Below are 26,411 nucleotides of genomic sequence, written 5' to 3' on the forward strand. Positions count from 1 at the left end.
GATACTCTTTCTAAAACTTGAAGAGGGATATTATGAGCTATGAATTAGTAAACATAGAAGTCAAGAAAAGAAATCAAAAGAAAAAAGAGGGGAATACTTCATATCTGAAGCACATTCAGATGCAAAGCATTGCTACCATAACTGCAGTGATCTCTAAGCATGGTTTGTTTTCCTCTGGGGCCAGTTACACTATGCTATCATCAACATAGGTCCGTAACACACTTAAAAAGTGGCAGTTCTTATGAAAAAGTACTCTCATCTACTTTAACCAGGAAATTCACACTGCAGTAATTACCATGTTCAGAAAGTTAACTCTAGAAAGGCCATTGGTCATTAGATCATTTTTTCAGTTACATCCCTCCCTCATGATGGATCATCTTGAAAATGGATTTCCATTTCAGTGGCAGCCATAAGCCCTGGTGAGGAAGTGAGACCTCAGAGAGCTGAGTGTGTCATTTAATGCTGCCAAAGCTCCTGAACCTCCTCTGCTCAACACAGTGAAGCACGATATGAAGTCCATGTAGACACAGTGACATTATAGATGTATAGCAATTAGTGGTAATTTACATCAGGGAGTCTGAGAAAGCTTGGTTTTCTAACAGGAACCTCATGAGTCACTAAAAATATGTCTATGTACTCAGTACAGATGTAGCACAGTTTAATCCCAACTAGTTTCCTTTTCATAACAGAGGTGCTATCACATCACTGACTCTGACAGCATAAGCCAGAAAATACAGCTCATATGTAAGAACTGTGCCAAAAGCAAAGAAAGAAAAAGCACAAGTTTCAGCAACAGCAGGTTGTTTTATGGGTACATTACTTCTGAAGAAGGAAAAAGAAAAAGATGTTCTTCTTTACTGTTGACATTCAAGGTATTTTGTCTTGCTGCTGCTTCCATCTAAATTATTTTGACTTTGAAGCTTCTCGTCTTAGAGACCCTTTTGGGGAACTAATTTGATGCCCCTCCAACCCCCCTGCTCGACTTTAAGGGTTTCAGGATTCAATCTACTCAACCTAAATGTTAAATCCATACAGCTGGATCTAGCTAGCAGTCAACAACTGGACCTCCCAGGGAGACAGGACATGGTTTGCCTGGCTAGAAGCAATTCTAGAGTTTGAGAAGGCACTCAAAACCCCGGATATTTTGGTTCTCCAGAGTCTTATATTATGAAGAAATTTGATACATTCAATAATTTTAAAGCCCTTCTTTTTGGAGTGTCCAAATTGAGACACATCTGAAGTCTATTATCCAAAATTAGTGGACATGTTTGATATTCCAGTTATCAGTAAGTACAAGCATAGCTCTCAGGACCTTTTGTTATCCAGCTCTGATTTGCCTCATTTGACTGAAATCCTTTCAAAGGAAGACATCCCACCTAAGACTGTCCTCAAGATTCTTCAACATGTCAGTGAGGAGAAACACCTATCAGAAAGTACTTTTTTTTTCTCTCTGTTAAGCACAGAAAGAAAATAGACAACTAACTTAGCACAAACGTGTGATTTTAAAACAGAATATTTTAATTGGTGCTCAACTGAAGTATCAGTAAATGTCTTTGCAAGGAAAAGTATGTGGCCAGAAACATGCACAGTGGGAGTGTGAGGAGACAAAAAGAGAAGAACTGTGACTAAGTGATGGGCTAATATCTGAAGTCAAGTACAACTTCTCTTAAAAATTCTCTGATGCAGTAGAACTAAAACATTGATCTCATGTATTAATTGCTGAAAGCTAGCTTCATCACAGGAAGTAGCAACGATTAAACTTGAATCAAATTCAGTTCAAATTCCTGCAATTATCTAAACTTGCCATATTAAGGTAATTGGACTTACTTGCTTTACTGTTACATCATGGGAACAGGTGATCAAAGGCAAAGGAAGAAAGAGATGAGAACAAAGAGGACTAGAAATTTTTGAAGAAGAAAGAAAATGAATGAGCTCCAACAATTGGAGAAGAGTGCCTTGGAACTATGGGAATGAAGGCAGACAGAAAAAAAAAGCCTTTAGAAACGTTGTTGGGGAAATCTGTGTAGGTTTCAAACTAGCCTGCTCCCAGTCTGGGGCTTTTAAACTGTCTTTTTTACATAATGATCTCTTTCCAAGTAGAAAACTAACCATGTCTTACTCCAATGTATACAGTGAGAATTCATTACAAATCTTATCATTTAATTTACAGATTGCAGTTGTGCAACAAAACAAAGATCAGAGCAGTTTTGGAACCAGCACAGTGGAGAAATTGGCACAGAGGCTTATGTTTCATTTTGGATTTTTCCCATGGCTCATGGTAGAAGTCAGGATATCAGCTTTCTTAGAGCAAAACCCAAGGCTCTTGAGAAGCTTCATTTCCCTTGCTTGATGCCTCAATCCCTGAGCTGTGCGTGGCCAAGGATTGCTGTGGCACTCACTCCACTGTGCAACTCAGTAGTGACCTCTCCAGCTAAAAGCAGGGTGGTGTCAGGACTAGCTCCTGAGCAAAACGTCACCAGCCTGCTGGTTCTTGAATACCCAAACACTGCATTTCATCACTTCAGAAATGTGTTAAGACATCCCAAGACGTGGGATTTGCAGTTTCTTTCTTATCACCTTGCATCTCGTTTTTGTCTGCAGAAGCTCGCCTTCTGCTGTAGCATATTATCATTCCTGAACAAAAGGATTTACTGGATTTACTCTGTTTCTTTTTTTTTTTTTTTCTTCTTTTTTTTTTTTTCCTCTCCCCTTAATCCAGTTCATTTTCAGTATCATTCTAACTACGGAAATGAATAACGTTTTTAAAACAATCAGTGATGACTTCCTGTACAAACAATATCAGCTTTCCTGATTTGGACCCCGTGTTTGTAAATAGCAACTATTTGTTCTCATCTGCAGCATGCTAAAACATGGGAAACAGGCACCTTGGGGATCCACATGGAGCTAATATGGGAAATGGACTGACACAATGTCCTGCCACAGGAAACAATACAAACCGAGGAGGAACCTGACTTTTACAAATGTTTATTTCCTAAGTACCCAAAATCTTCTTTAAAATAAAACTAAACTCAATAAAGATAGTCTTAACAGAGCATTCTACCATCCTCTTTTCTCTGCCACTCAACCCAGGTTAATTGAGTTTCATGTATGCTTACACTTATATTAAGTGATGCCTTATTTTCTTCCCAATGCTAATGGAACACTGATCAGAAAGGGTTACTTTCGGTACTCAGAGTCTTGTTTCTTTTCAATTTGCTCAAAATTTCTCCCTGAAATTGTACCTTTTCTCTCCTTGGGGCAGAGTGGATCTTTCAACAGTCATTACACGAGCAGCCTCCTTTACCATCAGTAGATTACCGAGCTCATATATATACTTTGTGAGACACAATTAACATTTACGTGTTAAGAAATTGTCTTTCAATCAAAAGTTTTGTCAAATTCCAAAAACTAATGTGCCAAAGATGTCAAAGCTTGCTAGAGGGTAGTCCCTTCTACACTTTACTGTTTTTGGTCAGGAAAGGAAGGACGAAAACATAGTCTAAAGTGATTCCAATGGCAATATCAGTGTTTAATAGCCACTCTTAAAAAAAAATCAAATTAATTATGGCATTCAGGTTTTCTGCTTTATCTTTAACAGATTTTTGGAGGGAGCTCAAGGTTGTCCAAAAGCTATTTATTTAATGACTACTTGTCTACTGACATGCAAATTAGGCAGATTAACTGATTCACATATATCTAATTGAGGTTCTCTTTTGGTTGCAAGGAAGCCAATCACAGCTCAGAAAGCAGTGAAGAGTTAGTATGACCAATTGTGTCTTCAATTTGTAATAATTCAGAATCCAGAAAAATTAACATGTCAAACAGAAAGGAGAACAAGAGAACGTGAGGGAAACTCATATAATATAAATTGGGTTAGCAGAGAGGTTCTCAGTCAGGGTCACAAATGTCCTTGCTCTTCTCAATTCGTAAATGGAGAGCACTGTGGGTAGATCTCAACTAAATATAAGGTCCAAGATACGAGGTTCAAAGAGGTCCCATGGTGGGAAACTCAAAGAAATTATTCAAGAAAACTGTAAATTTCCCTAAGCGGAAGCAAATGTTGATTGCTAAAAAAGATAACCTTCTACTTTCACCATGCCTTTTTTGATGCATCTGTCATTGGATATCCAATGAATTGCAGGTAAGTAGTTGGGTGAGGAAAATACTACAGTGTATTTCAGATGAAACAGATCTGGATGAACAGTATGGATTATTCAGTAAGTATCAGTAAGGCAACCCAAAATAATGGGGAGAGCTATCTTATTTTCTGTCTCTGTAGCGAGTGGTCCACTTGGTTCTGATTTTCCATAGCATCAGTCCTGCTCTCTGTGTCACAGACTGAAAACAAAGGCTAATTCACTCTGATGTGAACTCATTAGAAGCAGCAGACACATCATTTGGAAAAGTTCCAGTTGCGCATTCTCTCTAACACAGGCTTCCAAAATCTGTGAATCCTGATACCCCATAGTAATCTGTTAACTTTTTGCTTAAAAATTTGAGAAAAACTAAAATATATAATACAGTGATAAAGTTAAAAGTTTCATAATTTCTTCTTATACTGTTGTTCATTTTTAATTCAGATGTTTTGAGGAGTGTCTGATTAATATCCTGGAAGAAGACAGGATCAGAAAGCAATTTCTGTTATAGCCTGACTGACCTAATTCCAGCATTTCCCATATATTGCACAGTACTTGTTTGCTGAACACAATTCTGTATTTATTTTGAATCCAATTATTCTAGATTTTTACAATTGGTGTAACATGAGTTGCAGAACACTTTTCTGAATGTGACTTGCATGCAAATATTAATTTCCTGTAGCGTGAGAAAATTCAGTGATCTAGAAAAACAGCTTTAGCACCTTTCTGTCTAGCAATGCACAGTCTTAGGCAGGGTAAAGTGGACAGTGCATCAGATAAATGGTTTTCATCAGTCATCTTCTGATTAAGACATGATTTCACAAAATCACTTCTAATGTACTTCCACGTGGAGCTCGAGTTACTCCAGGGGTCCAGTTGGGTTTGGTATTTTCCTTTCTTCATTTCATCGCAAATAACAAAACACGCTTTCCAAAGCTCATAATACATACACAAATTAGTAAATTATCATGACATCTGTGAAGCTGAAAATATCATTCAAAACTCTACTATATAAACACAGTTGATGTGCATTTTTTATCCATTTTGCTGCACTGAAAAAAAAAACAACCCAAAAAACGAAAAAACTAAGAAGCATTAAAAAAACCCATGATCTTACCATTGATAAATACGTAGACTATAGATTCCCTCTTCTTTTTCACTGGACTCGTCGGGTATCTGCAGCTATATCTTCCAGTGTCATTTGCTTGAGTTCTACTCAAGGTCAGAGTGCTGCAGGACTGTGTTCCATTCCTTCCACAGGCATACTTAGTTACATTCAGCCTTTTGCTGTCCTTACTTAGAGTTTCAGGCAAAGACCATGAATGAAGCATTTCCCCCCTGCAAATACAGATAAGGAAGCAGAAACAATTATGTTGGGCTGCAGTGATACAGCTCCAGTTCCCAAGCTTTCTGTTTTATTATATTAGGCTATTTCTGGGGTTCTCTTTTATCTTGTTTTCCAAAAACAACAAGAGAAACAACAAAGAACTACTAAACAATTGCCATTGAAGTTCACTCCCCACCTTTCCCCACACCATTAGGTTTCTTTTTTTTTTTTTTCTATTTTTTTTAATTTCAGCTACAAAAAAAAAAAAAAAAAAAAAGGAAAAAAAAAAAGAAAGTATCAGGTATATGAATTCTCAGCCAAATTATGAGAAGCCAGCTCAGCTGGTTACCTGCATGTGAGATTTAAAGGCTGGCCTGCTTGAACAATGTGCTGTCTGCCATTCACGCTCAGCACAGGAACTTTTAATTTTGATCCTGAAGTCGATCCTAGAAAAACAAAGAAGAAAGGCATTAACAATGACAAACCATCCAGCTCCAAGCCCACTCACATTTAGGACGCTACACCGGAAGGAGAAAGCAAAGCAAAGGAAGTGCCTCCCTTACCACACATACTCCTCTCCTCTAGGCAAAATCATGCTTCTCTGACTCAGAACTTGTATCCTTCTAAGAAAGAATCACTCAGGAAAGCAGGAAGACATGGAAGCAATGCAAGATTTGGTCAACAATTTTATTCTCAAGTTGTTCACTGAGTAAATCTTGAAGAAAGCTCAGGACCTTGTGTCTGCACAATGAACCAGGGAAGTGTGTCCTCCAGCACTGCTGGCTGTGTTTCCTTAGGAAATGCTGCAATGGCAGCCTCTTGAATAGTTGGCCACAACCAGACATTGACCTCTGAGATCCCGAACTCTCACTCAAACACCTCACTGCAAAGCTGAGAATGCTTTGGAAGGAGGCAAAGGGGATTTAGGACCTTCCCTTCCTGTCTCTGAAGGTCACAGTGCTGTTGCACTATAGTCCCTCACTAGCTGCAGGCTTCCTTAGGTAAAGTGGTGACAAAAGATAACTGCACAGCAGTATGGTAAATTTTAAGAAAAAGTACCAGACATGCTGCTTGCTGAGAAAGCGAATGTGCCAACAAATCTCCCATCTTGGCCAGACCATTCCAGTGTGATGAGTGAAACCCTGCATACCTGAGTATCAGTATAGCATGGGGTGGCTTGGGATGCTTGAAAACATCAAGGCAGGTTTCTTGCAAGTTGCGTGTTGGCAACTTTTAGAAAGTCAAAGGGAAAGTATGGACAGAAGAACAGAGGACTGCAGGATCTTCTTGTGCATTAAGCCAACAAGTGGCAGAAAGGTGTAATGCTTTATCTTTGCACCATAATAAGCTATTGCCACAAAAGCTGTCATGGAAAGCAGAGAAAAATGAATGGCCAGGCAAAGAAGCAGTCCTTGATCTTACTGCCTCGCACTGACAGCAAAGTCTTCCAGAATCAAGGAACATAAATATTTTGCAAGATTTAAAATCACTTCAAGTCTAAACCGTGACCTGACTGCAATTTGTGAAGATTTTAGTGTTGTGAGAGAAGATTAGAGAGTACTCCAACTCACTTCACTCCAAGAGAAAATATTTCATTTTCAACACATGAAAGCAAAGGGGTTGTGTAAACAAGGGTACTGTGGATTTTCCTCTAGAACTCAGTCAAGTGTATCTTGAGTTTAGCTACTTCAAACCCTTCTAAGAGGTTTCTACTGCAGCCAAATACCAACAGCCGTGTGTATCACACACAGTCGAAATAGGTGAGATCATGTGGCTGTTGTGAATGACCACTGGGAAGGCCAATCTTCCACTGACTGTAGAAGGAACTATAAGGCAACAATTCTAGCTGTGAGTTTGGCCACTAAATATTGAATAGACAAACTCTGTTCAAATGGATGCTCCAAATTCAGCAACTTTTACTCGGCAGTTATGCATCTGAGGATGGGAACTCCTTCAGCCTAAGAAAGAGCTAGAAAGCAAGTCTCCACTTGTCGGAAGTGATGCTAAAGTACAAGGATTTTGTATAAAAGGTAAGGGGGTGCTGCCTTCATTTGCTCTTGTTTAGTTTTTCCTAGAAGTGCCAGCTGTTTTCAATTGTCAGTAAGTATTTCTTACTGTAGTGACATTCCTTCATATACTAACATCCATCCCTGTTCAGAAGAAAATGTAAAGCGTACACTAAGTTATAGCCCACTTGAATAGGCTTCAAGCAAGGGCATAACAAGTTTTCAGAACAAAGAGAAGTTTTCAGGACTTTACCACAAGCATTACCAGAAATTTGAATAGTGATAAGGTACAAAAACACAAAGTTCCCCAAGATTAGTCTAGAAAAATCAGACCTTGACCTACAAATGAATACATTCTTCCAGCTGTTAGCAGGAGAGAGAAAGGATGCAGAAAATCTTTGAAGAAGCAATTTGTTATGTGGTACCTTGCAGGCGTACATTTTCCTCACCTACCATTTAAGGATCTCAACTCTGAAATTGTGGGTCTGCCAAATAGCACACTGTGCTTTTATGGGGTAGTCTCTTGCAGATGCATGCAACCTTTGAGTCTACTGACTTCCAGTTCTGAAATAACATCCCTGAAGCTAAGTGCCGAGAACCTGACTTGTACTTCCCTCATCATCTTATCAGAGGATGGGATGCTCCATGCTGGGTGCAGGGCTTTGCTCGGCACTGCAGGAAGCACCCTGCCAGCAGCAAAGGCAGCCAGCAGCAGCATGTTTGCGCTTGACCCATGCCAGGACCATGAGACCAGACTTGGGAATGGGGGCTCTGTTGTTTTCCAAGTCTGCCAAAGGTAAAGGGCAAGAAAGCATCATAAAGGTTACAAACCTTTATCTTGGTAGCTCTATGTAGATATAAGAAAAGACTCCCACATACAAATCTCAGGATTTGTCTTAAATTAAGCATATGGAACATGACAGCTTGGTAGTGCAGGGCTTTAGAGTTATTAAAATCAAATGAAAATTAAAAAATAATAATCTTTTCATCTTTACACTTCGGGCAAAAAAGAAAGCCAGATATGCCAGGTACGTATTGAAGCTTTTGCCCTCTTACACATACTACATGTCTCTAGAAGACACCACAGCATTTGTAAATATTATGGGTGTGATTTTAAGGAGTGCCTAGGTTTTCTCTATCTTTGCTCCCCTTGCTATAAGCCAGAGTTTCACCATTGATTCCAATTACATTTCAGACACAACTACAATATTAAATCACATTAATACTCAAGACTTAGTATCAGTGAATTTGGTATCATAAATCAGATTTTTAATGTATTCATTAATTTAGCTTTCCACTAACAAAGAGCTGAAGAAAAAGATGATATTTCCGGCCAAGACAAGACAATACTTATACCAACAGAAATGCTTAGTCTGAAGAAAAATAACTTAATTGGACATCCTACCTACTTATGGGTCATTAGCTTTGTTACATTTTTAAATGCTCCAAAACTGATGCAGAGTACAAATGCAATGGAGTTTGACATGTTTATTAGGAAAGAAAAGGAAAGGAGAATAGCAAGGAAATTCCCACTGTCGATATTTAGAACTGGATTATGCCTTCTTGGTACCTTCTCTGGGCATTTTACTTGACACCATCTTTTCTGAAGGGTCATGGCTCAACAGGACACATTCACTTATCATTATGCCTGTCACTAGGCGACCATCAGCAACCTACCCTCACACTGACCTACATTGGGGGGTGCAACTTCTTTCCAACTGACAACAAGAGAACTAATTAATCCTGATAACTGAGGAATCTCTCCTCATAAGGAGGAGAAAAGGGTCCTGCATATTTTATTTGGTTTGGAAGGCTTAGTACATATATATGTGAGAGTCAGTCAATATGATATTGCTTAATTAACAAGCAAACATCAATTTAGACTGCAGAAATTAGTCTGTCTAAAGTTAATTATGGAAGGAGTTTTTTCTTAGTGAAAGCAGAGGGTGTAATCTATAATTTGCAAAGAAACAAAAGAATGAGCTTTGTTCAACTATTTTCTGCCTTGCAAAAAAGCAATGCTCTTTCTGAATTAATGGAACTTTGAATTATTCGTTAACCAAAAACACAGACAAAAAGATAAAATAGCTGAACCTGCACATATTTTCCATGATGTGCGAGTTCAGTTCTACAGACATCCAAGTAGCCACACATACATGATCAACCTTCCACTGATTCTGGATAAATTTCAGTTTCTCCTAAAAGAACAGATTCACTGAACTCAAAATCAGGATCACGTACCAGATTATTGCCTCTGCTCTAATTTTTCCAGCTGTACTTTTAAATTTTCTTTTTATGAACTTTGAATTTCTGTTACCTTAGACTAAAGAAAGTAAATTCAAAGGATAACTGTGCCTTAGTTCAAAGAAATAAACTACATTAGAAGTTATTAGAAGCTGGCCTGAGGTGAACAGGCTTGGTGGTCTTCAACATCCTTTTCATAATTTGAAGCTAAGTGATCTTCCAGCCACCACAATTATCCTGAACACGTTGACTAATCTGTTTTCACCTGCACAATGAGAGGTTAAAGAGAATGTTCCGTTTATCTTTGCAGCTTCAGTGTATATGAAGAATCTGACCTCCTAGGTTTAAAGTGCCATCTGTGAGCAATAAAGTTATCCATCAAGAAGTAATTGCTTCAGTCATCGTTGGATTTGCACGTGTGTTAAAGCTGGTTAAACATAACCAATTCTTTGTGATTTTTACCACCGAATACCATCTCCTCATGATTCAAACACATTCTGCAAAAATGTATTTTGCATGAGACAGTTGTGAACTGGAAATGGAATGCACATGGTATCTTAATCGGGTCTTCACCTCTCCGTGCTCCTTAAGTTGCAGGTCATTCAGATCAAACGCAGCCTGGGACTTCACTTTTGCTTATGACCACTTCCTTGTGAGTCATCCCATTGAAGGGAATGGGGACACCCACACATGTGCAACTAGTAGGAAATTGTAGAATCTGGCCAGAATGCTTGGGAGCACTCAGAGGGCTGATCTTCAGTGTGTTTCCAGTGAAATAAGTTAATGACCTGCACCTTAGCCAGAACAAAGCCACAAGTGAATCTCATACAGGGTGCGTGGCTTTACTTCAATTTGTAAAATCTGGGATAGTGGGAGCTTTCCTTATTTCAAAGTTCTCCTTCTAAGCTGCTGTATCACCATCTCTTCTAAAGGTACTTCAGAGGAGGGCAAATACAGCCTTTTGTTTTTTTTGGTCACACAGTCTTACCTATCCATAAGAACTTTGTTTCTATCGTTATGCCAAATCACTCTATTTAAAACATAAAACAGAAGGAGAAAAAGGAACTTGTAAACTCCAAAGAGCTATTTTAAGCTGTGGTTAACATCCTATCATAACGAGAATGATTGACCAACAGTTCCCCATAGTTTAATCAACACTAAAATTCCCACCAGCTTCAATATTTGCATTTATAAGACAAAAAAAAAAAAAAAAAGTTTCTAGGCTGAACTGTATCAAAAACTTACTTGGTGACTGGAAAAAAAAAAAGGACTGTTTTTGTGCTCCAAACATGAAAGTCTGGCTTATTTTTCCACCAGACAAGAAGAGAAGGTATCACCCCATGTAATGGATCATAGAATGGCCTAGGTTGAAAAGGACCACAATGATCATCCAGTTTCAACCTTCCTGCTATGTGCAGGGTCGCCACCCACCAGACCAGGCTGCCCAGAGCCACATCCAGCCTGGCCTTGAATGCCTCCAGGGATGGGGCATCCACAGCCTCCTTGGGCAACCTGTTCCAGTGCGTCACCACCCTCTGTGTGAAAAACTTCCTCCTGCTACCTAAACTAAACCTCCCCCATCTCAGTTTAAAACCACTCCCCCTTGTCCTGTCACTATCCACCATCGTAAATAGTTGTTAAGGAAGCCTTTCACTTTTGTGACTGCTGGTAGCAGCTGCTTGTGCCTCCCCATGGCAGCAACAGCCCCATGCCATGTGCGCTTCTGGGATCTCTGGAGTTTGGACACAGGCAGCACAGCCTTGTTCCTGAACCCAGAGGTGAAAAGAAGAGCATCCTCTCCATTGTCCATCCTCAGGCACAGCCTCCAGAAAATGCCTACAAGCCATGAGCCACCAAGGCTCCAGCAGTACCTCAGGTCTGTCAGGTGCCACCTAGGCCTGTGCTCCAAAGGAAGCCTCATAGTCCTTCACACACCTGATTGCACACCATGTTTATGAAGCAAATCCAATCCGAACACCTAAACTTGGCAGAAGAGGAACTAGGAGAATTTATTTGCCATGGAGCATGCAGGGAGGCTTACAGTGTCAGCTGACCTTGATGGTCTTCCAGCTGATCAACCTCCTTATCCAAAGCACCAAATCATAACCCTTATTTTGCTCCAAGCAGAACTTTGCAGGTTCATCAAGGGCTGCAGGGAGTGGTGAGGGTTAACAGACATAGGCCCATGGGTCATGAGGTGGCTTTGTCCCTCTTTCCTGTTTGCTTGGTGCAAGGAGAGGCACTGTGCACACTGGCAAGCAGGAGCACACTGTGGGCAGGATAAGAGCTTCAAGATGTCTCACTCTGTGGATCTGTGCCTCTGCTGTGACTGATGTGCTCTTGTTTGCTTTCAAGATCAAGAAAATTGTCAGAAGCTATTCACTTACAAAACACACACTGATTCACGAAAATCATCTGTTCATTGATTTATCCCTTTCAGGCTCAGAAGAGACATTCCAATTATCAGGTCTGATGCTCTGCCCAGCACATGCCCCATGATTTCTAGATCTAATGCTTGAAGCGGATGAATCTCAAATGTAATTTAAGAATTTAAGATGCCATTAGGATGCAACAGTCAGCCAATAAAATGGATAGGTTAATGGACTGTAGACTGGAGAGTCCTGTGCAGGCTAAAATGCCTTGACCCTGACTCCACATCCTGGAATTAAAGATGTCAGCAGGGCAAATGAACTCATTACTGCCTGAGATAGGTCTCCACTGACACAAAATGAAACCAGTGTGTCCATCTCCCCTCAGTTATGGATCTCGGAGCAGGAGATAAGAGTTTATATACCGTGTGTATGTACTTTCTGTACATAGATGTGTAAACATGTTGATACGAGATTAGATGTTGCAGAAGCAGGGCATGACACCAAGTGCCCAAAAATAGAGCAAGTGCAATTCTGATAGCACTTCATTAACACATCTGAGCAGGATGCACTGCTGGACCAATATGGCCAATAGCCATAAATGTAAACAAACATACTTCCCCAATATCCACCACATATTTTGCCAGTGTTTAGCACCAGCTCAGTGATTTAAGATGCTCATGATAATGCCATTCTCTTTTAGTAGTTCATTTAGATATTAAGAAAGATATATTTGGAAATGTAACAAGCTAAAATCACACTTGGTTAGGTACAACCATTTAAAAATACCACCTGTCATACCCAAGCATCTGGAAAGCCAGAAGGATGGCCAAGGCAAAGCAGTTCAATGCATTGTGTCCAGGCAATGTCTGCTCAAATGGCACTCAGACCACCATTTCATCAAACTTTGTTTCCTGTTCACCCTAACATGACTGTTAGGCCTGGACCTAACAAGGCCAGTTAAAAATTAATTTTGGAATTCAGCATTCAGGGAACCTGAGTGAAAAAAACAAAACCTTAGTTTCCTCTTCCATCTATCCAAAATTTATTGCATCTGGAAACTTAATATCTGAAACGAGAACCATTGTCACAATCTAGCATGACAACGGTGCTTGTTTCATTGGCTACATGATGAGAAAACCATCAACAAACAAGAAGCAAAATCAGCCATGGTGACAAACTTTTTCCCATTGAGTATACAGAATTGAAAATGGGAATCCAAATGTATAGCCTAATGCCTCAATTACAAACTATTAAAAACCATTACAAACACCTCCATTGTAAACACATGTCAGTCTTCTCATTAAATAACATGGTAGAAAAGTACTGATACAACATAAAGGCAAAGAAAGTACATTAAAAAAACACAATTCATTCTAAATTCCTATAATCAGGTATTTAAGGGAGTAAATTATTTTTTATTTTTCTTACCAAATTACATTTCTTTACCAACTTGATACTTAAGATTTGCTACAGATTTTCTGACAAGAGAAATTAAGTGATATAGTAAGATTGGACTGGACTAGTGATTGAGATCGATGTTTCAGAAGGCAAATGGCCTAGTTGTCTATAATCTGCCAGCTCAGCCAGCAAAATGGCCCTACCAAATCCTCTGAGACCATATTGTTCATTAAGCTTTGCACACAGGAATAAATTCAGAACTAAGTTAAATAAAACTTAAAGCTGCCAGGTATTATTTCTGATGTTCTCTCATTACAGACAAACCAGCCCATAAATCTCCAAGGAAAAAAAGAAGACAAAGTTGTAAACCAGGTTTCTAACCATCCTGATGTAATCTATAAAACAGCTAGAAGCGGTGGAAATGAAAAAATAACTAGTGCAATGCAACAGTTTAAACCGGAGAGGTGAGTAGAAAAAAAGGGTCCATACAGAAGATTTTTTTTCTCTAGGACCACCTCTACTCTGAAGTTTAATTTTGATTACAAATTAATGAAAAGTAATGCAAGAAGATCCAGAGTGAGCCTCCTCCTAAAGGTGATGTTATGGTCGGACTGCTCCCTCTGGCTGACAGTTCCTCTGGGCTCTGCACTGGGGCTCCCTCCATACTTCATCACAAAGTCAGCCCTCTCACCAAGGGCTGGTATGAAACAGGTCAGTGCTTCAGCTGGTTTTGATAGGCTTGTGGACAACAGATCAGACAAGGTGAGGACAGCATTAGCAGAACAAATCAGATCATGTTGGGCTTTTTTGGCAATTAAATTGCATATAAAATACAAAGTCTATGGTAGGTGCATATGCAGAAATCTGGCAAGCACATCTGTGACTTGATTAATGTCAGAAAATTATAATAATTAATGGTTAGGATGAATGTAAACTGTAGCACTGCCTGAAACAAAGGCAGGTATTCACACCAAACCCTACTAGCACAGCAAAAGAAGAAAGTCTTCTATACTGCACAACACAACGCAATATAATCCCACTGTAGTATATCCATTCACCATAAACAGACAACACCTCAATTTCAGCAGGCTAATTTTGGTTATCTCAACTCTCAGTCTCACATTCCCTTAGCAAATCATCGTGGATTGGAGATCATACTGAAATAAATAAATAAATAAATAAATGATTAACAAAATCCTCTCTGAAGAATTTGTCTGAGTAAATGCTTTTTGTGCAAGGTTTCTTGAGCCTTCCCTGAAGATTAAATGTCGGACACCATCGAAGACACAACATGGAGCTACTGGGAGCTGACCCAGGATGGCAGCTCTCACGCTTCTCTTACTGCTGGTCCACAGTGACCCCGAGGAGAGGTTTTTCCATGGAGGAAGGACAATGGGAACAAAAGGAAAAAAGTTCTGTGGCAGAGAAGATCCCACAGGAAGGACGCCGGGGCGAGCTGTGTGAAGTTGTGGAATGCCTCTCACGAAGCGCCCTCATGCTCCTCCCTCAACGCTCCCCACGCACTGAGCAGGGGGTCCCGTTCCCAGAGCTTCCCGAGGGAGCTTCCCAGGAGGAGGACATCTGCTCAGGGTCCCCACTCTCCAAGGGCCACTGTGCCCACTCACCTCCGCTTCCGGGCGTGGAGCAGAAATAGTATCAACCTATTGCCCTAGTGTCTCCAAACCACTGAAATCCTGGAAACTGTTCCTTCCTGAGCACCTCCCTGAGCTCCTACAACAGCAAAGAACACCTTGTTTCAAGGCAACAGCTCCAAAAGTGGGAATATGACTCAAAAGGGATTGTATGTATGAGGGTTTACCGCCAGATATCAATGGATGATAGAAGGGTATCCCTATCACCTAGCAAAATACTGAAATCGCGCAAATAGAAGCCGGGGTCAATCCCATCACACTGGATTGTGATGTAAATATAGTCTATGGCTGACTTAACACGGGGTAGAGACAAATTGATTTGGTTGTGAAAATCAACTGAAGTTTGCAGAAACAACAGGGACAGTAAAACCAGGTCATTGTGAATGTGAGCCTTTCTCTCCTTTGATAAAACAAACCAAACCAAAGTCTAGGGTAGAAGATGAATAAATCAGTCAACTACTTTTCAAAAATCAATCACAGTCTTGAGTAACACAGAGGTGTCATTAGCAATATCCTCTTTCTCTCCATGACTGTTGACATATCAAAGGTGGCACAGCTCCAGCCACCAGCGTAAAACAAAACAACTACCAACCATGATGCAAAGCAGAAGAAACAGTCATCTACACTCCCAGTACAAACTCCTCCATACGTCCTAATAGTTCAGGACTTCCATTTCAGGCAATAGGACCCCCGACATGCAGGTTTGAATTTTTTCTCCCACACCCTAGTATTTCTCAATACTTGCAGTTTTGATTATCTCTGGCACAAAGTCATTCTGCCAGTCATAATGGGCATGACTGCACCACGTTTGGCTCTGCAGCAAGCACTTGGCTTTCACTTTTCCAACTGCTTCTTGCTGCATACATCACTTTCTTTTAACAACATGGATTTGTACGGCACTGACTCCAACCACAGAACAATGAAACTGAACTTGGTGAGAGACAACTGTCTGCACACCTTCCTGTCCACCCCTGAACCAGCTTTCAGATGAGCAGTTCCCTCATGGTAGGATGAGAAATCAGGTCACTCAGAACTGGGAATGCTGGGAAGGTCGTTCCCCAACTGTGGCCTGCATGTAGTAGGAGTGCATCACAACAGCAAAGAGAAAAGAGGCAGGTGCTGCCCATGAGTAGAATCCATGCTAAAGTACATATAGAAATGATTTCCCACATTCCTACAAACATTGATAGAGGGGGAAAAAAAAGCAACAGTCTGCGGGGGGCAAAGAAGGACACAAAGATGAAGCATGTCTGAAGGGAGCAGTTAGCTGCTGAAGATGTCACCCCAATGGGAGAGGTTTGCCTCCAGCCACAGAGGTGGCAGTGGTGGCTGAGCACACAGTGCTGCAAGGCAAGGTGCAGAGAGCACTCTCAGAGCAAGGTGGCTTTCCATTCCCTCAGGGGCTGCAGCTGGAATTCCAGCCCCTAGTTTTAGGGAATCCAAGGGAGCAGTTTTGCTGATAAAGCATCATCACAGCCCCACTGGACACAGATTGCTGAAATGCCAAGCCTTCTCCCTCATCTGCTGCGCCTCTTCCTTTCCCAATGTCAGTCGGACACAAAAACTAGCGACTTGATAAATATTTGTGCTTGAAGTTTCCAAACCACATTAAAGTGTAAGGACTCAGCAACTGTCCTGAAAATCTGAACAACTTCCTTTGGTCCTATACACCCACACAGTGCGAAGGGCTACTGGTTTCAGTCTTTGCAGCATCTGACAATAATAGCTTGGCTTGTTGGATTTTGTTTACATGTAAAAAAGAAAAAAAAAGAAAAACAACAAATGACAACCAAACTAATCTCCAGTTCTTCCCAATAACAATTTCCTTTTAGGGTTCTAAATGTTCTGGGTGATTCTAGATATGAAGTTCTTTCCTAGGGTACACGCCAAGTACTCATTTCCTTTTGCATGAAACATAAAGAACTTGCTGGCTTAGCCCAAAGCAATTGCTCTGGATTACACCAACCCAATGAGAGGGTGAAATATGGATTTCTGTACAGTATGTGGGCACAGCACCTGCCTGGTAAAACAGCGGTAAATAATTTAATGGATTCTCTTCAGGAATGCAAAAAAACACATGGCAATGTATAAAACTTCTTAAAAGCCGGTGTTGTACCATAAGGTCTAACTCTTCTGCCTAACATGAATGTAGCTTGTTTTAGGGAACCCAATTTCCATAAAGATTCAAAAGTGGGAAAGTCCTTTTTTCAGCACTCTGTTGAAATTTCCAGCCCTAATCCTAAATTAGACCACTGTAGCTGCACGTCTCTGCTTCTGTTTCAGATGAGCACTCAAATCACATAGGAACCTTAACGTACGAGCTTCAATCTGATCAGCACTTTTAGGAAAGTCAGGTTAGTTATTGCAAGAAATTAACCTCAAAGCAGTTCGGATTTGACCTAGAATTACTTTCTTCATTTTTTGCAGCTGACCATGAAATTGAAAAGTCCATCGGTCGCTGGAGACGTTGATGATCTAGTTCCAACTGGAATAACTCAGGCTTGTATAGTGGTGTCCACAGATAAGGTTGTAATATATCCTCTTTATCTTCTAGCTGCTAATTGTGAGGTATTGCCAGGGTGCTGACAGCTGGAAATAAAGCTGATTTATCCATCCCATGTTTCTGGAAACACAGACACATCATCCTCGATTCAGGCTGAAGAACCTGATCATTTCAGGATTTAAACTCAGCTCTTTACATTCTCAAATGCTATTGATTAAAATTATTGTCATACGAGGTCTGTGACTAGGAGATCAAACCTAAATATGGCACTGAAGTCTTCATGTCAACCATTGCGTGCACAGTCTTTAGCATAATGGTATGCAATATAGTTTGTGGAATACAAACAATACATACAAACGATGAAAGAAATATATGTAAGTATTGCACAAAACAGAGACTTCTTTCCTCTGATAGTTGAAATACGAATGTGCATAGAAACACCAGAGGGCTGAAGTGCTCAAGACTCCTGAGTCAAAGAAACATGATTTCTATTATTTCTTTTATCTACTTTTTCAAACGGAAACTTTTAGTTTTCTTGTTGTCTGGGGGAAATTGGAATTATTAAATAGCCATATACAAGTTAAAGATCATCTCTTTCTGTCCCTTCACCATGGAGGTGTCTGTAACACCTGACTCTTTCTGTGAATATTCTCCAGTACCAGTCAGTAAATGGAAACTCAGCTGACACCTGCAGAGTCTGAATTACAAGAGTGAAGCATTGAGAACACTCAAAAGGGAAGTGCTGGACAGCTTGAGTGAGAGTTTCAGGTAAGTAGGCAGTGAAGGAGGGTGAAATGGGAAGGAACACCTAGAGATGACTTGCAGAGAACATTCCACCACTTCACCGACAACTCTGAAATGCTGTATGCCTACAAGAGCTTCAGTTCTGACCTAGAAGAAGCTTGATCGTTGTCAACGCTATTGCTTTTTTAAAAAATAAGAAAGAAGGAAGGCACAGCAAAGTCGAAGATGTTTTCAAAGTCTGAGCCCTGGACTGGAACTATATCTCCCATACTTGTAAGAGAGGAAAGAAATTTCCAGCAAACCAGTTGTGAAGGCATTCAGCCACACAACCAGGAGGCACCATTCCGTACCTACTGCACTTGAGCCACCTCCAGGGCGTGTGTCTCCACTGCCCAGCAGCCAGCACACCAGGTTTCCCCTAACCAAGCCAAGCCTTTCCCATTGGAGTTGGCGTAGGGTGCGTGTGCCGCTGACAGTGCCTGGAGCAGGAAGGTGAGCCAGGGTCCCTTACAGCGCCTCAGTCACTGAATCCACCTTCTCCCAGGACAGTGGGTTTGTCGCAGTTTGCACAATGGGAAACCTTTCTGACAGGAAAGAGGAAGCCAGTGCCCCAGCACAGCTCGGCACCGCGGGAGCCCATGTGGGAGAGGGACACCGAAGTTCAAGCTCAAGCTGTGAAGGAAGCCTGGCAAGGATTTCAACCCATGTTTCCTGTATCCACAACGAGAGTCCCACGCCTGTGTCTATTCCATCCTTATGCCAAGGAGGGCACAGCAGAGAAAAAATAAAGCAGGGAAATTAACACTTCCCTGGGAGGAAAAAAAAAAATATAGAAGAATACCTATATGTCTATAACAAAGCTGATGAATCAGCACTTCCCGAGCAGGAAAATGTCTCGGCGGCATGGCCCCACCAGCTTTCCTCTGGGCAGCACTGCAGCACCGGGGCCACTGCCACAGTACTTAGCCCCTAGGGGGACACGCTCCCCCACAGGATCACAGAATGACAGAATGCCCGGGTTGGAAGGGACCTCAAGAATCATGAAACTTCAACCTCCCTGCCACATGCAGGGCCACCAACCTCCCCATTTAATACTAGACCAGGCTCCCCAAGGCCCCATCCAATCTGGCCTTGAACTCCTCCAGGGATGGGGCATCCACAACCTCTCTGGGCAGCCTGTTCCAGCACCTCACCATCTCTCTGTAAAGAGTTTCCCCCTAGTATCCAACCTAAGTCTTCCCTCAACTTAAAACCATTTCCCCTTGTCCTGCTGTTATCTACCCTTTCAAAGAGTTGATTCCCCTCCTGTTTGTAGGCTCCCTTTAGGTACTGAAAGGCTGCAATGAGGTCACCCCACAGCCTTCTTTCCTCCAGGCTGAACAAGCCCAGATCCCTCAGTCTGTCTTCGTAGGGGAGATGCTCCAGTCCCCTGATCATCTTTGTGGCTCTCCTCTGGATCCTCTCCAACAGCTCTCTGTCATCCCCCGATCACGGCATTTTTTTTTTTTTTTTTTCCGAAGCGAGAAAAGCCGAAGCAACCAATCCCAAAAAACATCGCCATTAGGCGCAGCGGATTTTTGCAGCGGGCGCGGAACCATCCCGTCACACGCAGCTCCGCGGGATGCGGGCAGCCCCGTCCTGCCCCGCCGGGAGGAACTCGCGACGCGCTCCCTGCCCTGCTCGCATCGGGGGCACTTTTCTGCCTCACGGGCAGAAGTGACTCTTGAAAAACAAAGCGGGCTGGAAAGCAGCCTACCCCGCGACCAGAGCTTGCTTTTCCTCCTCGAGGCACGGGTTCGGACATCGCGACGACCCACGCCGCGGAGCGGCTCGGCTCCCCCCGGCACCCCGTCTCCGCGCCCGCCCTGGGAACGGAGGGCGGCGGTCGGGCGGGCAGGTGCCCACTGGCTGCCGCGACGCGGCGGGGAGAGCCGCCGATGGGGAACGTTCCGGGGAGCCTGAGGCCGGGCGGGGGGTGGCGGGGGCCGGCGGACTCCTACCTGCGAGCAGGAAGGCGGCTCCCAGCAGCACGGTCCCTGAGAGCAGCTGGCGGGGCATGGTCCTGCCCGAGGCGGCGAGGGGCTCTTTCCGTGGAGACGGCAGAGAGGCGGAGGCGCCGACCGAGCTCCGACGGGCTCTCCTCGGTGCCGGGCTCCTCCCGCCGTGGCGGAGATAGCGGCGCGGCATCAGCATCCAGCGGCCCCGCAGCCCTCCCCGCCCGCCCCGTCCCGCGGAAAGGGAGTGTCCGCGGCCAGCCGCCCTGCCAGCTTCACCTCCCGCGGACATCAATTAGCGGCCGGCCCCGGCTTCGCTGATTTATAACTTCTCCACCTCCCACCGCGCACCCCCTCCCGCCCCCGGCACATCCTCCGCCGGGAGCACGCCCTCCCCGGGCCGCCTCCCCGCCGACGGCGGGCACCGACCGCTCCCTGCGGGGCTTTCGTCCCGACTCCGGCCCCGCGGAGTTTCCAGCCCGACCGGCTGACCCCGACAATCCCGCACCGCCCAGGTGCGGTGCTCGGAGCTCCCCAGGGGGGACTGGGAGAGCGGCCCCGAGCGCACAGAGCGGCCAAGGCAGGGAGGGGCATTGCTAGCGCTTTCCCCAGCGCTGAGGATGTCTCAGGAGCCTGCCCTGGCTATGGAACCACAGAATTAGGTCTTTGGCCTGATCCGGTGCAGCTTTTCCTATATTTTTATGATACAAAGGAAGTCTCGAGAGCATCTGTACAGGGCAGGTAAATGGGATCAACCCCTGCCTTAAGGAGAAGGAAATGGAGACACATCAAGACGCTAGGCGGCTGGTCCAAGGCCATAGGAAGCTGGTGACAAGAGCCACAAATAGAACGCAGATCTTTTGCATCCCACCAGATCATCCTGTGCTACAAAAAGGATGAGAAGCTGGTGTTGTTTTTAACTCAAGAACTGTTTAACTTTCAAGTTTAAAGTCGGTGAGAACGTTTCCTGCATGCTTCTATCCGACTCCTGTTCACAAGTGACACCCTGAGTTAAGAATTTCAGGCTGCATTTTCCAATCTTCCTGCTCCCAGCTGAGACCTTGGAAATAAAATAGTTATGGATATCTTCCCCCTCATCTGCTTGCACCATGGGGGGAAGAACCCAGAAGTTTTTTTTCCCGAAGAGGATGACTCATGACAAGTCACCTCCTCCAGAGGAGAGGATAGCAGCTGGGAAAACAGCCGCTCAATGAAGACAGTGCAGCCAGAAGTAGGAACTAGGACACTGGGCATCCTGACAGCTCAGACCCCCTAGGAGCCAGGGCTCCCGTGCACAGAGCAAAGGGAACTGAATGTCCCTGCCTCTGACCTACCCAGTGCTGAGTACGTGCTGAGTCTGAGATGATGCTGGCCCCATCACAAGCTCCATGGCCATACCACACCAGCTCCACACCCTCTTCACACCTCCTACATCACAGCTGCATTCATTCATGGCCTCCAAAGACCACAGCACTTTGGCAAGACGCACCTCCTTCCTACTCCAAAGGATGTCCTCAGCTCCTGACCCTCCCGAGGAGCTGAGGAAGGGCAAACCTGAAGACCTGCTCGTAACCCCTCATCACTCTCCTTGTGCTAAAGTCCAGGGGAGGAGACATGGAGCTTACATGAAAATTGGAAGACCTCAGTATTGAGATACAGGGAAGAAAGAGGCAGTGGACATTCCCATGAAGCAGAACAAAAATGCTGTAGGAATCTTGTGCCTCGATGAAAGGCATCTCTGAAAACTTCGTTTGAAGCATCTGGATTGACAGACAGGGCAGTTCCTATTTTTGTGTATTATGGTATAATTGTGGCAGAGTGAGAACATACTCTGCAGAGTAGCTCAGGTGCTATGGCTGTACAGATAGCCACCGACCATAGGCAGTGTAAGCTCTTTATATCCAAACCTCAGGTGCTGGTTGGGTCAGAACCATGGTCTGACACTAAGAAGCAAGTGGAATACACGACAACAATTTTTATCCTTTGGAGTTTCAAGGCAGTTGTTATGTTTTCTTTAGCTGTGAATTGTGGAAATGCTCCCCTTTCTAGCATTTATTAAAAAGGCTATCACTGTATACTTGAAAGGAAATCAGCCAAATTTAGAAGCTGAGAGTAAGCACTCTTTGAAATGTATCAGGCAAACATCTTTGCTTCAGGGCTATTCATCTCCAGCGCTACAGAAGCTGTGACAGACTGAGAAGAAACAGCCTTTGCAGTAGACATCATGAGTTTTTCACGTTTGCTCAATGCCCAGCAGCACTGTACTGCTGTGATGAATTTCACCCTGCTCTGCTTGTGCCAAGCCTCCTGCCTGAGCAGCCCATACATCTGGCACCGAGATAATCAAGTTGTCAAGCATCGGCTCCCCAGTGTGCATCCCTTACCACTCCCTGGCTAGTGAGACTCACTGGAACAACACAGAAAGTGAGCAACAGGAAATCAGATTGAAAAGACGAGTAGTCGGGGCATTTGGTTGGAAAGGGGCCAAACCCAGCGCCGCGATCCGCCTTCGGCTGCAAAGAAACACAGACACCACCCTGAGCACGTAGGACCTCTCACAGCTCAGTGCTTAACTGAGGCACAACCTCATCTGCTCCCTGCTGGCCTTTCTGACTCTTGAGTGTCTGATTTCAAGAGCTAGGTGGAGTGGAGGGTCCTCTCAATCCGGATATGACTTCGTGGAGTTGCTAGGACGCATCCTGAGGTGCTGGATTCTGCTCCCCATTGGAAGCAGAACACTTGGAACATCCTAAGGTTTAGCCAGGTCTTTTGGGGGGAATCATGTGGGCAGTTACAGTGGACCTGACAAAAAAATAAAGAGCCTGGAAAATGCTGCTCACATCAGTAGCTGATAGGCTCCATACCTGACCTGACTTTCCAGTCATGGAAGCAATTTTTTTATTCACATTGGTGCCCAAAATAGTTCCCTGTGTTACTAGTTGCAATGCTCAGAGCATTACCTATAGGTTATCACAAGTATCTGCACAGCAGGTTCCTGCCCTTAGGATAAGGCTGCATGAGACATAGCTGAGGGACATCTCTTGATTTGTTTGGTCCCTATACTCCCAGAGACCTGGCAGGAGCAGCCGAGATGTCTTGGAGATGCTTTCAAGCTCCAGCTGTTGGGAAAGAGGGAAAAATGGCAAAGCAGCATAGATTGGATCTCCCCCTGCAGGTTTTCCAGCTATCTGCAGTTGCCCGCTGATTTCTTTTTAGGTGTACCGACAATTTAGGGAAAGGAGTATTTTAGTTGACTGCCTGAAAGCATTAAGATATTTCAGTCAGTGCTCCCTGCCCACCAGTGGGAGCCTCCCCCTACCCCATGCTGTAGTCCCTCACTGGCACTGGCACTGGCACAACTGTTTCTGGAGTTCAGTATAAGAGAGTTTGATGAAATAATCCAGAGTATATCTTGCCTGCTTTCTGTGAGGGGCTGCTCATACCGTGGGTTGTTTTGTGGATAGGATGTACAGCACCTTCCCACAAAAGGAGATGCAATGAGCTGGGATAGCTGGAAGAATATTGGAGCTTTCCTTAGTGATCCAGCTACTGGGGACCGCAGCCTGAAGCAAGACCCCAGGTGAAATAGGTGCATCCTACCCAAAGCCTTTCTCTGGCTCTTTTCCCTACTCTTTTCAGTGAGCTTTTTTTCCGTCAGCATTATTTTTATTCCCTCTGGTTCCTTCTCCCTGTGGTAGAGACAGAGTTGAGACAGCACATTATCTCGTCAAACCCATTTGCCATCGATATTATTATAATTCTAGCTGTTGTTGTCTGGATTAATTATGAGTGAACAAGAGATGCCACTACATTCAAAGCTGCATTTAGACCAAGGTAAATCTACTTTATTTTCTTCAGTATTGTGAAAAGAGAAAGCTTGAAGTCTAAAACACGCGCATGTAAGTATATGTGAAGACAAAAAGTACAGCTGTGCTGGGCTTTCCTAGACTCTTTGCTCTGTATCTGGGCAAGGTTTGTGCCAAGGACAACCAAAAGTTGCAGGAAAGTGTTAGTGATTGCAGGACAGCCTCACAGCACTGCTACTCATCGTTCAGAGCAGGGTGCAACAGCTCTGAGCACTGATTGTGTCACCCCTTCATCTGCACTTCTCGCCATCTGCATCAAAGCTGGATCCTGCTTTAAGGGCAGTGGAGCAGGCAGCTGTCTCACCATGGCAAGGAAGAAGAGGCAATGGAAGCTCATGCTGTGTTCTTTTTTTATATTATTGTTCTTATTACAGTTAGACAGAACCACAGAATCACAGAATGGCCAGGGTTGGAAGGGACCTCAAGGATCCAAGGATCCATGAAGCTTCAACTCCCCTGCCACATGCAGGGCCACCATTTAATACTAGACCAGGCTGCCCAAGGCCCCATCCAACCTGGCCTTGAACTCCTCCAGGGACGGGGCATCCACAACCTCTCTGGGCAGCCTGTTCCAGCACCTCACCACTCTCTCTGTAAAGAACTTCCCCCTGACATCCAACCTAAGTCTTCCCTCCCTCAACTTAAAACCACTTCCAGTTCATAGACAACCGGCATGAACAGTTAGGTTGTTCACACTTCATTGGGAAGTTAGGAAGCTAACAGTAAGAGCTCCAGCAGCCCTTGAGGGTGCTCTGCAGACACAGAGAGAAGCTTTTAGAGGAGTTCCATGGCTGAGGTCAGAGTTTGGCCAAAAAAGTCAGATCCTTTGCTGATTAAAAAAAAAAAAAAAAAAAAAAAAAGAAGGGAGAAAGCTAGAGGTGAAGGTCTGCCTTTCCTGACCCTGGAGTCTGCCTTCAAACTGAGGCTGTACCACCGGTCTCTGTTTGTGCCATATCTCTATGATGTATATGCAGCAACAGCTGCACCCAGTCCTGTACCACTGTGACTCTGTGTGACTCTGTCACTGTCCATTTCTCTACCTATTCCTCTCCTCTTGGGTCCACATGGCAGCATGCCAGTGAGTCTGTCCCTATTACTGGAAGCAAAGTCTATTGCAATACACGTTTTCTTTCAAAATACAACACAATTGGTTTTATATGTGTATTCAGCAATTTTTCACTAAACAGGAAAGAAAAAAGAGTGGAACAAGATTTTTTTTTTCCCCTGAAAAATGCAAGTACAATAGAAGAATGCCAGTAAGCATTTCCACTGCATGCACACGTACACGGGCTGGACCCCCCTTGCAGGCAGGCACACCTGCATCAATATGGGAATGACCCACTTGGGGCTGCCTGGGTCAGTTTGGTAGGGATGCAGTGTGCTCAGATCATCTTCCCTGCTGCTCAAACCTTGTCCCACACTATTGCTTCTTCACTTTATCTGGGAGAATATATATGATGCCTTTCCCGAAGCCATTCCTATATGGATGTACCAGGATAAGTGTTCAGAAAGAGGCAAGACCACATGAAAAAAGCAATTGCATCTCTTCCCTGTGGAATCAGTCCAAGGTCACTGCATTTCAGTGGGAAAGACAACCAGAAGGTCAGCAAAAGAACCACAAAACCAAACCAAAACATGTCAAAAAGGGAAAACTACCCAAGAAAATATTGGGTCATAGAAAGAAAACCAGCCTTACAGTGCAGAGTTCTTTTCCTCTTACCACCCCAAACACTCGCCCTGGAGGAACAGTGCTTCCCTCACCATAACACAAAGCAGCTTTCCGAGCTGGGAGCCGTGCAGCTGCTGCTCACAGCAGAGCTGGTGACTCAGGGATATGCACGAATACCAACGTCCTGATTATTTTGGAACAAACCAGACACAAAATGTGAACAAAAGCAAACAGCAATCTGACCGCAGAAATGATGTTCACAGGAGCATCTAAGGAGGTGCAGTGGGAAATGTGGGATACGTGCAACACTTTCAAGGTCTTGTAGCACTGGTGTAATGCATATGGTTATCCCACACATCCCAAACTGCAGGGCTCATGTGATCCTTGCCCCAAGTGTTTGTTCACTTACAGAACTGTGAGCAAAGTAGTTGCAGGAGAGAAGATTCAGGGCACAACTTTGGAGCTCTGGTGATGTCCAACTAAGCCAAATCAGTAGCAGT

The 26,411-nt window shown here is 43.6% G+C and overlaps 1 protein-coding gene across 1 annotated transcript in view; it reads right to left on the reverse strand.

Moving 5' to 3' along the window:
• Positions 1-20,440, reverse strand: part of FLT1 (fms related receptor tyrosine kinase 1) — a gene marked incomplete at both ends in the record, with an annotated part of 100,956 nt that extends 80,516 nt beyond the window's left edge. The window contains 3 exons of the mRNA XM_079548440.1: positions 5,254-5,474; positions 5,813-5,909; positions 20,383-20,440. Of these exons, the coding sequence (XP_079404566.1) occupies positions 5,254-5,474; positions 5,813-5,909; positions 20,383-20,440 (376 nt within the window). The remainder of the gene's footprint in view (positions 1-5,253; positions 5,475-5,812; positions 5,910-20,382) is intronic.
• Between the last annotated feature and the right edge of the window lie 5,971 nt (positions 20,441-26,411).

Source organism: Tetrao urogallus (genome assembly GCF_951394365.1).
Source record: "Tetrao urogallus genome assembly, chromosome: 1".
Taxonomy (NCBI): domain Eukaryota; kingdom Metazoa; phylum Chordata; class Aves; order Galliformes; family Phasianidae; genus Tetrao; species Tetrao urogallus.